The sequence below is a fragment of the Ailuropoda melanoleuca genome, chromosome 7 (assembly GCF_002007445.2).
Source record: "Ailuropoda melanoleuca isolate Jingjing chromosome 7, ASM200744v2, whole genome shotgun sequence".
Taxonomy (NCBI): domain Eukaryota; kingdom Metazoa; phylum Chordata; class Mammalia; order Carnivora; family Ursidae; genus Ailuropoda; species Ailuropoda melanoleuca.
The window spans coordinates 111,235,905-111,248,938 of NC_048224.1; the positions used below are offsets into that span (position 1 = coordinate 111,235,905).

Consider the following 13,034-nt stretch of genomic DNA (forward strand, 5'->3'; position numbering starts at 1 on the left):
TTTTTTCTACCCTTTTTAACTGAGCTATAATTTTAGATTTTAACATAGTGGTTAATGAAATCAGAATACAGTATGACGAGAGGCACTAAAGCAGTGGCTGGACACTCAAACTCTCCAGAGCTAGACTGCCTGGGTGTAAAGCCTGGCTCCACCACACACCAGCACTGTGACCAAGACTGTGAACAAGGTACTCATCCTTCTTGTATTTTAGTTTTCTCTTCTCTAACATAGAGGATAATAATAAACAGTACCTACCCTGTAGGGTTCCTATAAACAATAAAGAAGCTCACATAAGTCAAGTGCTTGGATCAGTGTCCAGCACACAGTTAACACTGAATAAATGGTAACTATTACAATAAGTGGCATCCTTATATCCATTGTATCCATCTTTATATGACTTTATTAAGCATTTATTAACCACTTCGAGTAATCATTATCTGTATTTAGAATAATCACTGCAGAAACGGTCAACACATCATAGGAGAGCTCTGTTCTAGAGACAATTATGATACTTCAAATTTTTTTTAATTTAATTTCATTTTTTTATTTAGGGGGAGAGAGAGAGTACAAGCAGGCAGGAGAGGCAGAGGGGTCAGGAGAGAGAGAATCTTAAACAGGCTCCATGCTCAGTGTGGAGCCTGACACAGGGCTTGATCCCATGACCCTGAGATCATGACCTGAACCGAAATCAAGAGTCAGATCCTTAAACGACTGATCCACCCAGGTGTCCCATGATAATTTAAAATTTTTAAAAATTACATTAAATATATTTTCTAATGGTTATTCAGGCTGCAACAAATAGCACCCAGAAACCTAGTTATGAAAATTTCGAAATAATCTGGGGAGTTATGATGACGGCCCGAATGAAAAACAGTATGAATTCAAAGAAATGAATGAATTTGATAGCTGTAAGGAACAGAACTGACTGGACTTGGCAGGTGACTGATACAGGGCAGGAAGGTATTTTGTTTAAGCAACAAGGCAGATGGTGGTAACGTTCACTTAAGCCATGAAAATAAATGAGATCTAGCTAGCAAGACAATTAGAGCAAAGAAGAGATCTTAATTTTTATTATGAGTTTCTTCTAACACTTCAGGTACAGACAGAGGAAGAGTTCACAGCAATCCCGGACATAACAAAGAGGAAGAATGAACTCTGGGAAAATGCGGTATGAAGACAGTCACTGGAAGAGAAGGTTTCAAGAAGGGGGAAATAATGTACACGCTAAATACTCTAGATACACATACAAGTGACCACTCGATTTAGCAAGAAAAAGATCTCTTTGGTGGAAAATAGGCACAACAGTAGCAGATGAGCAGTTAACAGTGGGGTCAGAGACTACGCAAAACCACTTCAAGACTCTCCGCACAAAAAAGAAAAAGAAAGGAGAACCAACAGCTAAAGGGAAAATGAAGCTCAATGAGGCTTTCCTCCTTTTAAGACAATAGAGATTTGTGGAAGTTTAAAGGCATGAGTGGAGATAAAACGGCTAGAGAAACAGTTTAGAGAGGAGAAAAGAAACAGCTATATCCCTAAGGAAAAGTTAGGCAGGCTTCATAGCACGGTGAGAACAGGTCCCTCGCTTTCAAAGAAACATGAAGAAGGAGTAAAGAAGTAGTATGGATGCAGACAGGTTTGTAGAGTTGGTGGGCTAAAGAATTTCCCACCCAATGGTTTTTATTTTTGCTGTGATGTAAACAGAAGTCATGTGTTGAGGGGAAGAAAGAAATGGGTAAGCAGAGGTTTTGAAGATTACAGAAGAGGGATGGTGGTGAATGGAACAAATAAATATGTAGACCAGGAGTTTTTAACTAAGATTCAAAGGACTTCTATGAAGTCTATGAGTGAGCTTCAGGAGATCCTTGAACCTCCTAAATTTGTAAGCCAACCTGTATGTGTATATTCTTATATCTACTGTTCTGAAGAGAGATCCCATCTTTCATCAAATTCTCAAGAGGTATTAAACCAAATAGTTCAAAACCACAAAGTAGAACAATGGTGTGGAAGACCTGGTTGAATGTGGAAGTCCAGTTACAATCTGCATACATACAAGGCTTTACTTTTTTCCAGAAGCCTAAGTTAGACACGGAAAACATGGATAGATTGATCCATGCTGGAAGTTTGCCATGCCCTAGCATCAAGACCAAGAGGGAAAGAAAACTGAGGTTACTGGTAAGAGTAAAGGTGAAGAGAACAAATAACAATCTCTAACTTGGGGAGAAAATAAAGTAAAAAAGGTAGAAAAGAGTAAAAATGTAGAGGGCAGTGGGGAATGAAGTACTGATAAAGTCAAATGAAGTCAAAGGCCAAGAAAAAAAAATAAAGCTAAGTAAGAGAAGAAGAAATTAGCATCAGAATAAGAGGTGTTTAAACTTAAGAATTCAGAGTTGGAGCTGTGCTGGATCAAAGATGGGTCCTGGGAATGACTACCATGAATGTGGAAGTCAAGTTTACTACATAGAAGGTGTCAAGATAAGTATACTGTATGGGACCACTGACAAGGATTCAAAAGTCACTCACAAGTGTGACAAGACTCACAGTCAGAAAACACTGTGAAACAGATACTAAATTTTTGATGAATGAAAGACAACTGACTGAACGGTAGGTAATAAAAGGGGAGTAGAGCAGAATGGCCTCTCCTCAAAAGAGCAGTAGTTTTTTAACTTGTGGATGGAGTAATATGACCAAGAATAGTAAGTGAAAGGTAAATGGTTTTCAACTCTGAGCTACAGGGAGTTTTGCCAAAAAATCAATTGCCCTAAGGGCTATATGGTGAACTAATGCTCTCTAAATGTCCAGTAGCAAAGAATAAAGGGAATGTTCTTATAATAGTTAACCTGTCTGTAGTTTGCAAAGCACTTTTACATAAAATATATCACTCATCATTGAAATAACTCTATGGGTAGATATGAAGAACTTAAAGCATTTTCCCAAGAGCGGGTGGCGGACCTTCTAATATAGTCTTTGAACTCTTTCCATAATATTAGTGAACCTATTCATTAAATTATTCTGAATAAACAGGAAGAACAGAAAAGAAAAACTACATGCGGATGTTTGCATGCATGTGTGCACAGTAGGCATTTTACATACACTGCATTAATTCTTCAACAATCCTATAGGATATTTAAAGTAAGGCCTAGTAAATTGCAGTTATGTAGTTGGTAAAAGACGAAGCAAAGATTTCAACCTTGTCTAAATGGTTCCAGATACAATGATTGGGTAATGTTAATGCAGAATGAAGACAGTCTAGCAAGAAAAAGAAGAAACTCAAAAACATTAGAAGAATGATCAAAATTCTACTGGAAAACAGAAAATAAAAGCATCTAAACCATATAATCTCTTTGCCAACATCCAGGTTAAGGTTCACGGAAAATGGTACAAAACAAACAAACAAAAAAAGTGGCACTCAGACATTTAGAAGCATACTAAACAAAATGAACCAAAAAGAGGGTTGTAGACTCATGTCCTGAGTGAATGTATAAAAGCCCTCACAAGCTTTCTGATATTCACTTTAAAAAGCAGCAGCTTGGGGCGCCTGGGTGACACAGCGGTTAAGCATCTGCCTTCGGCTCAGGGCGTGATCCTGGCGTTGTGGGATCGAGCCCCACATCAGGCTCTTCCGCTATGAGCCTGCTTCTTCCTCTCCCACTCCCCCTGCTTGTGTTCCCTCTCTCACTGGCTGTCTCTATCTCTATCGAATAAATAAATAAAATCTTTTAAAAAAAATAAAAAATAAAAAGCAGCAGCTAACATCACTGAGCACTTACTGTGGTCTAGGCCCTGTGCTAAGTAAATGACAGGCATGATCTCCCTGAATTCTCACAAGAACTTTCTGAGGGAAATATACTTATTCCAATTTAATAGAGGAAGAAACGGAGACAAAGTTAAGTAACTTGGCCCAAGGTCATATGGGCACCAAGTGATAAAATCAGGACCCAAACTAGAGAATGTACTCAGTCATTTGGGCAAGACAACACATTAAGTAAGGAGGCTATCAATAACATTTTCTTAATCTTTGCCACCATGCACACTACAATACTGACCTTCCATTAACCACACATTATTAATGTGTACTATACAACAAATTCCAGTTAAAAGCACTTGATTGATAGAAACTTTTAAAAATACCCCCAACCATACACTTTATTTTAACTAAGTATCTATTAAATGTTTTCTTTGTGGTAGTTAACATGTATGCTATAGGGGCTCTGTCCTTTCTGGGGCTGTTCCCCCACATATGTGACCAATTCGTTTCTGAGTTAATACCACAGATCTTGCGTCCTGCCTTCCAAGTCCTACATGGGTCAAGACAAACAGGGTAACTAGACTGGTTACAACAGAAACGGGTTTGGCTAATTTCTGTTTAGCACACCAGGCATAGTGTGTAAGCATTATTTCACTGGGTTACCCAGTTTAGCTCTCCCCACACCACATGCTACAAACTTCCAGTTACAACTCAGTCAAAGGAACCAGGAATGAAAATGTACCTGTGGGAAAAGAACAACTTTGAACAGTTAAGACAAACCCCTCCAGAGTTTAATCTTCTTAAGAAACCCTGATATCTTTTTATATCTATTATATTTTTGTGAAGATGATAAATTCCAGCTATTCAAAATACTCAACATATTGCTATGATAGCATCACCTGAGCAAGTCACTGCAAATTAAGGGATGGTGCTCACTGATACAGTCAGGTCTATGAGACAATGTTTTTAGGTAACCTCTTTATTTTAAAAGCTGCCAAGAGCACTTCTCTTTCAACAGCCAGCCATTACACCTCAATGTAGTGTAGCAGAATCTTGTGCTTATGCTGTTCATTTTTCATACTGCACAGTTACCTCAGGGCTGTGACTTGATTATAATTGTGATTTTCACTATTTCCCTCCTACTCAGGAGAGACCATGAAATATAGTTATTTGGCAATTATTTTCTGTGGAATGGCATCTAAGCACAAATTATGATCTCTGAAGAAGTGCCCTCTTGCTGCGCACGACTGATGGTCCATCATGTCTAACCACAATGTACTTTTCTCAGCTCATACCATGACTACAAAATAATAAATAACAGCAACAATGATGATGATGATAATGAAAATGAGGATAAACCCTCTTCTGTGTCATGAGACTCAGTGAAAAACAGAAAAGTTGCCAAATTCTTCCCCATACAAATTACAACCCTGACTCAGTCTCTGCATATCATGGATATCATTCAACTATATATAAAGCAAAATATCTTTGCCTTCTATCACCTGTGACAGTAACTGCTCAACCCTGCAAGCCACTGATATTTTATCATGTCCAACGTCCAATATTCAAATGTCATATCCAGTGATATTTGATAAACTAATTCTGCCAAAGTCCTTTTGCTCTCTTTCCAAGCACAGTATTAGTCATTAAGATTGTGATAGTTTTTGTTAACTAACTAGAATTAAAATAAAACACTTAAATAAAAGGAAAAAGATTGTGATAGCTTTACAAATCTCTTGACAAGAATACCAAATGTATGTTACACTTATGTTTTTAGTGAGAAATTAAACTCAATGGTTCCTTAATCATCTCTTCTCATTAGCAACAACATTCATCAAAGTAACGAAGGACATTCCATTTCATACCCATTTTGTGTGCCCTGCAAATGGATCTGACCCCGCCTTCAAGGGACAGACAGTGAGTGGTTCTTAATTCTGATGCACACTAGAGTCTGGACAGCTTTTAGGAAAAAACTCTTGATCCTATCCAGCACTGCTCTTGCTGCCTCCACCCACCTCAACCCCACCCCCACTTGCCAACATACACTTCTTGGAAATTCTAGAGGTAGAATCCAGGCATAGGATTTCTGAAGTTCCCTAGGTAATTCCAATGTGCAGCCAGGATTAAGAATCACTGGTCTTTACCATCTAAATGGTAATAACTGCATCCCTGCCAGAGTAATGGGGTGGTTTCAGAACAAAGTGAAAAGCCTGGATTTTATTTAATGATTAGAGTAATTCATTGTATGTAAAAGAGAAACCATATATGTCCAGTTGATTCTGGCAGGTATCTTATGACTACAAGGGAGAATGAGGCAGAGTAGAGACTGACAAAAGAAAGAAGGTTCTTATGGCAAAGTCTGGCCTGAAGCTGCCATACATATCTCCAGATATGTATGTAAAATAAGACTGGTTTCAATGGTGAGGCAGCCATATATGCGTATCACTCAGATCTCTGACAACCTACCTCAGGGATTATAGCTGACTGACTGACAGCCTTAGATGCTGTCCCTTTGGATCCATGAGGCCATTCTTCCCCTAGGATGCTGCCAGCCTATGTCTGAGCATGGGGAAGGTGTAATGCTGGACCCTCCAGCCCAACTTGGGGCTCCTCCAAAGGCAACCTCAGCTTGAGGACATCCCATTGCCTGCCTGAAACTCTCTCAAAACTGCACTTCACTCTAGACACTTCCTACTCTATCCTTTTTCCTTCTTTCCTCTCACAGGGGTCAGACCTGCATTGTGTCTGACAGTTTTCCCTGCTTATTTCTCTTTCCCCTTTTATCTTCCACAGGAGCTTCCTCCCAATGAACACTTTTGCACATCACATCCTGTCTTAGCAACTTCTTCAAGTCCTGAACTAATAAAGATGGGTTTTCTATACTTTTGGTCAAAAGCGCTCTCACTACTATATTAAGCAGGATATGGGTTCAGCTGTTTTATAAGGAAAGCCAAAGTAACAGGGACTTAAACAAGACAGAAGTTTATTTTTCTCTCAGCTAACGGTCCACTTGTAAGAAGCTAATGTGGCAGTTCTACGGTATCAAGGACTCAGACTATTTCTATCTTGTAGCTCTGTCAGTCTCTATGGTTTCCAAGTTATAATCACTGTATCAACTTCTCCAGTTCCTGCCACCACACATGGACTCCAGGCAGCAAGGTGGGAAGGAAGGAGAGGAGATGGAAGAGTACTCCCCTCCCCTTTAACACCATGGTTCCAAAGCACAAATCACCCTAATTCACACGGCCATATGCTGCAGCAACGGAGGCAGGAAAATGAAGTTTTAGCTGCTTGGTCATGTCATCAACTTAAACTCTACCACCAAATGAAGAGGGAAGAATGAGTTTAAGGCAATGTCTGGTAGTCTCCACCACAACCAGTTCTTCACTATTCTGGATAAGTCAAACAGTTTTCTCTGAGAGACCACATGTTTCATTTGAAAATTATTCAAATGGTTCCATGACTTCATGTTAACAGTAGGCCAAAATTTCAAAACAGACAATATCAAGGAATATGAATGAATCTATTGCTGATTTTTAAAAGTGCAATTTGGGGATATTCACTGTCTCTTTTCACTGAACAGTCTTTAAAAAAATAGTAATTATTAAGACTATAGGATTTTGTGATAATCATAGTCACTCATATTTTAAATGTATAAATGTAAATCAACTTTTCTTCTGAAACCACAAAAATCATCTATCCCCACAAAAGCACCCAACCACAAAATCAAGATCCACCAAAAATTTATGGGCCACATTTTACAAAACAGTGATATGAATATGATTTCAAGTGTAGAAATATATATTTAGAAAGAAAAAAGAAAAGATAAGGAAAAGAAAAAGTAAAACAAAACAGTATCTTCAAACAAAAAGTCAGAGTACCTGGAATTGACATCTCCATGTCCTAGCTGCCCATGCTGCCCATATCCAAATGTATAGACATCTCCATTTTCCATTAAAACCACTGAAACCAAAATACACAGCTTTTTAAAAATTATATACATTTTATATTTCTGTCATAACAATACTGAAAGCAGTATAATATTCACTACTAAAAATTTACAGAACCATTAAAATGGGTAATTGACATCAATGGATAAAGAATATGTGGTATACATATATACAATGTAACATTATTCAGCCATAAAAAAGAATGAAATCTTGCCATTTGCAATGACATGGATGGACTTAGAGAGTATAATGCTAAGTGAAATAAATCAGAGAAAGACAAATACCGTATGATTTCACTCATAAGTAGAATTTAAGAAACAAAACAAATGAGCAAAGAGAAATAAAAGAGACTGAGAGAGACAAACCAAGAAACAGAATCTTATAGAGAACCAACTGATGGCTACCAGAGGGGAGGTGGGTGGAGGATGGGTGAAATAAGTGATGGGGATTAAGGAGTGCACTTGTCATATGAGCACCAGATGATTAAAATAAAAACTTAAAAAAAAATGGGTAACTGAATCACAGGCAATTTTCATTTAGTAAGATAATATAATTTTAGTTCTGTAAAATATTATTAGGTTATAAAATGCATAATGTTTTTCATAATACATTAACATTCTTATAAATACCCTTTAATAATATTAATATTTAATAAGACATCAGTTTGGGCCAACTATAAAACCTTTTTAATAATGAGTAGAAAATTCCACAGAAAATAATGTTATCTCATATCCAGGATGATTATATAGGTAGCAGATGGGTTTGAGCCCTGTACAATTATGCACAACTTCAGTGAAATATCAGAACTTTAATATCTGTCAATGCCTTATCAAATAAGGAAATACACTTAGTACCAAATAAAGAATTTAACATCTTTTACTTTTATAAAGGTTGCATAGTACAACCTAGGCTATACAGGTCAAATGTTAATAATTTACTAAGAATTTAATTATCTTCTACATTTTAAGAAAAGAAATTTGTTGACACACATTTTTCATTGAACAGTAGCAAAGTATGGGACCAGGTGATAAAAATCACAGACTCCTAGAATGCAAAGGGATTTTAGGGATTATTTCATCTTCAGGAGTTTTATTAATTGAATTATAAAATAAGTCCATCAGAAGGCAGATTAAAAACCAGATCTCTAGACAAGTACCTATTCTATCATGCCACAGTTTTAAAAGAGATTCTGTAACAAATACAGAGCTTTTACAGAGTTGAAAGAAATTGCCATACCACAGCTTTTAACACATACTTAATAGACTACATTTGTCAAAACTAAACAAATAAGTTATTTAGCACAATTGTAAAAATGCAGTTATACCCTAAAGTTCCAGCTGCTACCTGAATGGTGAAATCCACAGCTGACTTGTACTGCCCGGAGCTCACAGTCAAATCGCACAGAACCTGGAGGATATGTTGTGATTTTGCTGGCATCTTTTTCTCCTCGTTCTCCACTTCCATCTGTAAGTGTAATAATTTGTGATTAAGCCATTATTCATCTTCAAAATAAAACTTTAAATGAGTTTACTATGGAAGAACAAGAGAAAAATGTTAAGAGAAACAAGCAAGAAGAATCTGCAGCTGTTAGAAGTGATAGATCAAGAATCTACCTGCAAAGAAGCAATTTTGGAAAGATACACTATATATTTCTGTTTGCAAATATCACTAAATCAACAAAAACAGAGATAAGATTTGGTTATGGATAAAACTTATTAAGCTAGTCAGTTACGTAATGTAAATGGGTCATTAAATTATACATATAACAAAATTCTAAATAGTTTACATGGGAAAATTTAGCTTGCATAAAAATAACTGCATGCAAAGTCATTTAACAATTATTTTAAACTCAGTGTTAGTACTAGCCACTTAAAAAAAAAATTGCTAGCTGACTTGCAAATGACTTAGATTTCCCATATACATCTCAGAAAGGCTACACTGTCCATCAGTATTGTTACACTCAATTGAACTTCAAAAAATGTATAAAAAGACCAAAGAGCTTTATCCAATAAATTATAATCCAATGGCTGGCTCTCATTCATCTTTCCTATCCCACCCTGCCCCTCAGCTATTCTACTTTGTGGTCTTCCTCTGGCCCCCAAACACTACTCTCAACCAAACCTTTCTGTTTCAGTTCTTCTTTTTTCCCCCCTTCTTTTTATAATTTCCTCCCTTGAACTTGCTTCAAGCATTTCCCTTCACCCTGATTTTTTACATTTGACTTTGAATATTCTGGCATTCTGGTCATAAAATAAAAATCACATTCCACAATATAAAACTTTAGTTTGGAATGTGTAAATAAGGGAGACAACTCATTTTTCTTAATCTATAACTACACATCACAAAAATATGACCTCTATATCATCAAGATTCAAATTCCTTGCACATGGAATAAATGTAAATCTGGAAGGAATTTCAAAAGGTCAACTCGTCTAAGCCACTCTCCTGCGGTACAGCAACTCTAAACAAGTGTGTATAATATGCAGATACACATGGGGATCTACATACATTTTTAATTACATACGAATTTTTATTGCCCATTTTCGAATGCTAGACAGAATAACATCAAATTCTTTTATGTTCAATGTTACCCTTTCTTCTTTATATAATATTTCTAACCTTTAGTAATAATCTAGATAAGACAAGACTGGCCTAAATTATGAGTTCCCTTTTTATAACTAAATAACTTTCTATTATTTCAAAAATCTTTAAACTCTTTATAACACTAGGACAGTAAAACCTCACTAATTCGGAATAACATAGAATGGGTTGGCCCATATGACTTACTGAAAAGGTCTTAATCATAGAACATTTAGGTAAAAATTCAGTTCTAATACCTTAAAGCAGTACAGATTATATATTAAACTAAATGCTACAATAAATATAATGTGGTTACCTACATTATAATTCAAAATAGGCCTATATTACATAAAAATGTACCATAAACATGAAAGTCCTTTAACATACAAGAATTAATTGCTGGACCCAGAGGTTGAAGGCACGCTGAAGGAATCCTTCATTTCTTGAGCCCTTGGTTTGAAAAGCTAGTGATTTTAGACAGGTTTCCCCTTATAAGTATGACCCTGAAAATTCAGAGGAAGAAATTACTTTGAATTTTTTACTCAAAAAAAGATCACAAATACTGCATCTGAAGTATAATAAATTCTGAATTAGTGAGAGGTTTTACTATAATAGGATAAAGAATAGGATTCCTCTTTTGCTAAATTATCTAATGTGGGTTTGCCAAATTAAATCTACAAGAATGAATGGGCTAAAAAGAAAAAAAATCACAACATTTTGTTTAACTCCATCCAAAATGAAATATAATCTTAATTCAGAGACCCCTCATCTTGGAAAGACAGTGGAACGGTTAATATAAACAAGGGCCAATACAAAAAGGAATAAATATTGTCTAAAAACTAAGTAAGATGACAGATGTATAGAAATTTTACAGCTTTATCTCAACTGGTAAAAATATCTGATTATTAAAATCAAATCTAATTTAACAGAGAAACAAACTGTGTTCACATGATTTTGTCAGACTTAGTTCAATTCAATATTACAAGTATCATTTCACTTTATATAAATGTACTGATGCTTAATTAGAAGTTTTTACCTTTGAGTTAAGCATTTTGCCCTCTCCCATGAGTCTGAGATTAATAATTATAGACACAAATCCCACAACAGAGGTATAGCAACAGCAAAGCCTAGTAATTTACTGATTAAAATCATAGCGGTTAAAAGAGTCGCAGTTATTATTTAAAGGTAAAAATAATACTGGAAACATTTTGTTCAAATTCATCTAAACAAACCTGTGTCTAACTATATAAAATAATCTCTCAATTATTATAGATGGTGAAAAGATAAGTGAAAAAAAACAGGGATGAAGTTCTTGATCATTATCTGCAGTAGTGGAAGAATTTTAAAAATATGTATCTGAATGGTATTTGATGTCAGTTAAAAAAATCAAGTATACTTCTAACAGTTTAGAAATTTATAGGTTATCAAAGAAAAAAAAGGCTACCTGATTTGTAGCCAAAAATTCAGTGTCAATTCAACAATCAGCAAGTGAAATTCAGCAAAATTAATTCTGTTCAAGCTCGTTATTCAGTAAAGTGATAATGAGCAGCAATGAAGTTAACCTCAGATTTGCAGGAAAAATAATTAGGTCTGAATATTCTTACAACTGGCCATTTAGGTATAAGCATATCTGCATCTTCCCCTAATGCTGAGTATGTTCATACATATGTGATAATGAAACTATAATAGCTATAAAGTTTTGACAGATACGTATCTAAAATATTGTATATATATGCTACACTATTTATGCATATTTGTGTACATACATAGAGAAAAGAAGATTCAATATCTAAAGGACTCTCACTTTTAATTTTTAATCTTTACTTGAATCAACACTTTCTTGGGTAATCTTATAGTCATGCATATCACAAAACGTATCACAGAACAGTGAGTACTTTGAGCAAAATGACTAAAAGAAAACAGCAAAGCACTTATCAAATACAATTAGCTATGCATTTACTTTGTGCTAAACACTGAAAAATTAAATAGCACAGCGGAGAAGTGCTTTTGGCATTGAAGACTAAGAGATGTGAATTGGAATTCTGGCTCTACTATTTGCTAGTTGTATGACAACTGGACACTGGACCTTCTTTAAGCCTCTGCTTTCCCATCTATAAAAGAGTGATAATGTACATTACCTCACAAGATCCTCAGGAGGATTAAGTGAAATAATATATAAAAAGTGCTCCATCAATATTCACTATTGTTGCTTTTTTAAAATCAATACAATCTGATGATGTCAGTATTGTTACTCCACTTTGCAGCTGGGAAAACCAAGGCTTAGAAGGGTTAAGTAACCAGCCCAAAGTAACAAGTAGTAGAGCAGTGCTGGAGTTTGATCAAAAACAAGGCTCATATATTTTACAACCACCAAATGGCTGACATCTTAAGTCTTTTGTAAAAATAAACTAATTACATATTTAACAAGTCTCCAATTTTGTACCTTTTGGATAATTCTAAAAGAGAAAGCAAAGAATTCAAAGAATATATATGTATATACACATACATATATATCTTAATCTTCACATCAACTTATTCAGTTAGGAATTATCATTCTTACTTTTAAAAAAAGGAAAACTGAAGCCAAAGAGATTATGCAATTTATGAACAGCCACATAGTTCTAAAAAATGACAAATATGGGACTAAAATTTATAAATTCCAAAGGCTATAATATTTCCATTACAACACACCATTTCTAAATAGAAAATAGATGTAAAATACACACAGCTGTTTATCAGTGAGCCTTCAGGTTTCCACA

General features: G+C 35.4%; 1 protein-coding gene across 13 annotated transcripts in view; it reads right to left on the reverse strand.

The window, feature by feature from the left end:
• MYCBP2 (MYC binding protein 2) overlaps nt 1-13,034 on the reverse strand; it is a 257,559-nt gene that overhangs the window by 164,167 nt on the left and 80,358 nt on the right. For 12 of the 13 annotated variants that reach the window (XM_034665322.1, XM_034665323.1, XM_034665327.1 and 9 more), the window contains 2 exons: nt 9,040-9,159; nt 7,627-7,708 (listed from right to left, as the gene is read on the reverse strand). In XM_034665322.1, coding sequence (XP_034521213.1) covers nt 7,627-7,708; nt 9,040-9,159 — 202 coding nt within the window. Of the gene's footprint in view, nt 1-7,626; nt 7,709-9,019; nt 9,160-13,034 lie in introns of those variants that run through there. The other variant, XM_034665328.1, reaches the window with a different exon arrangement.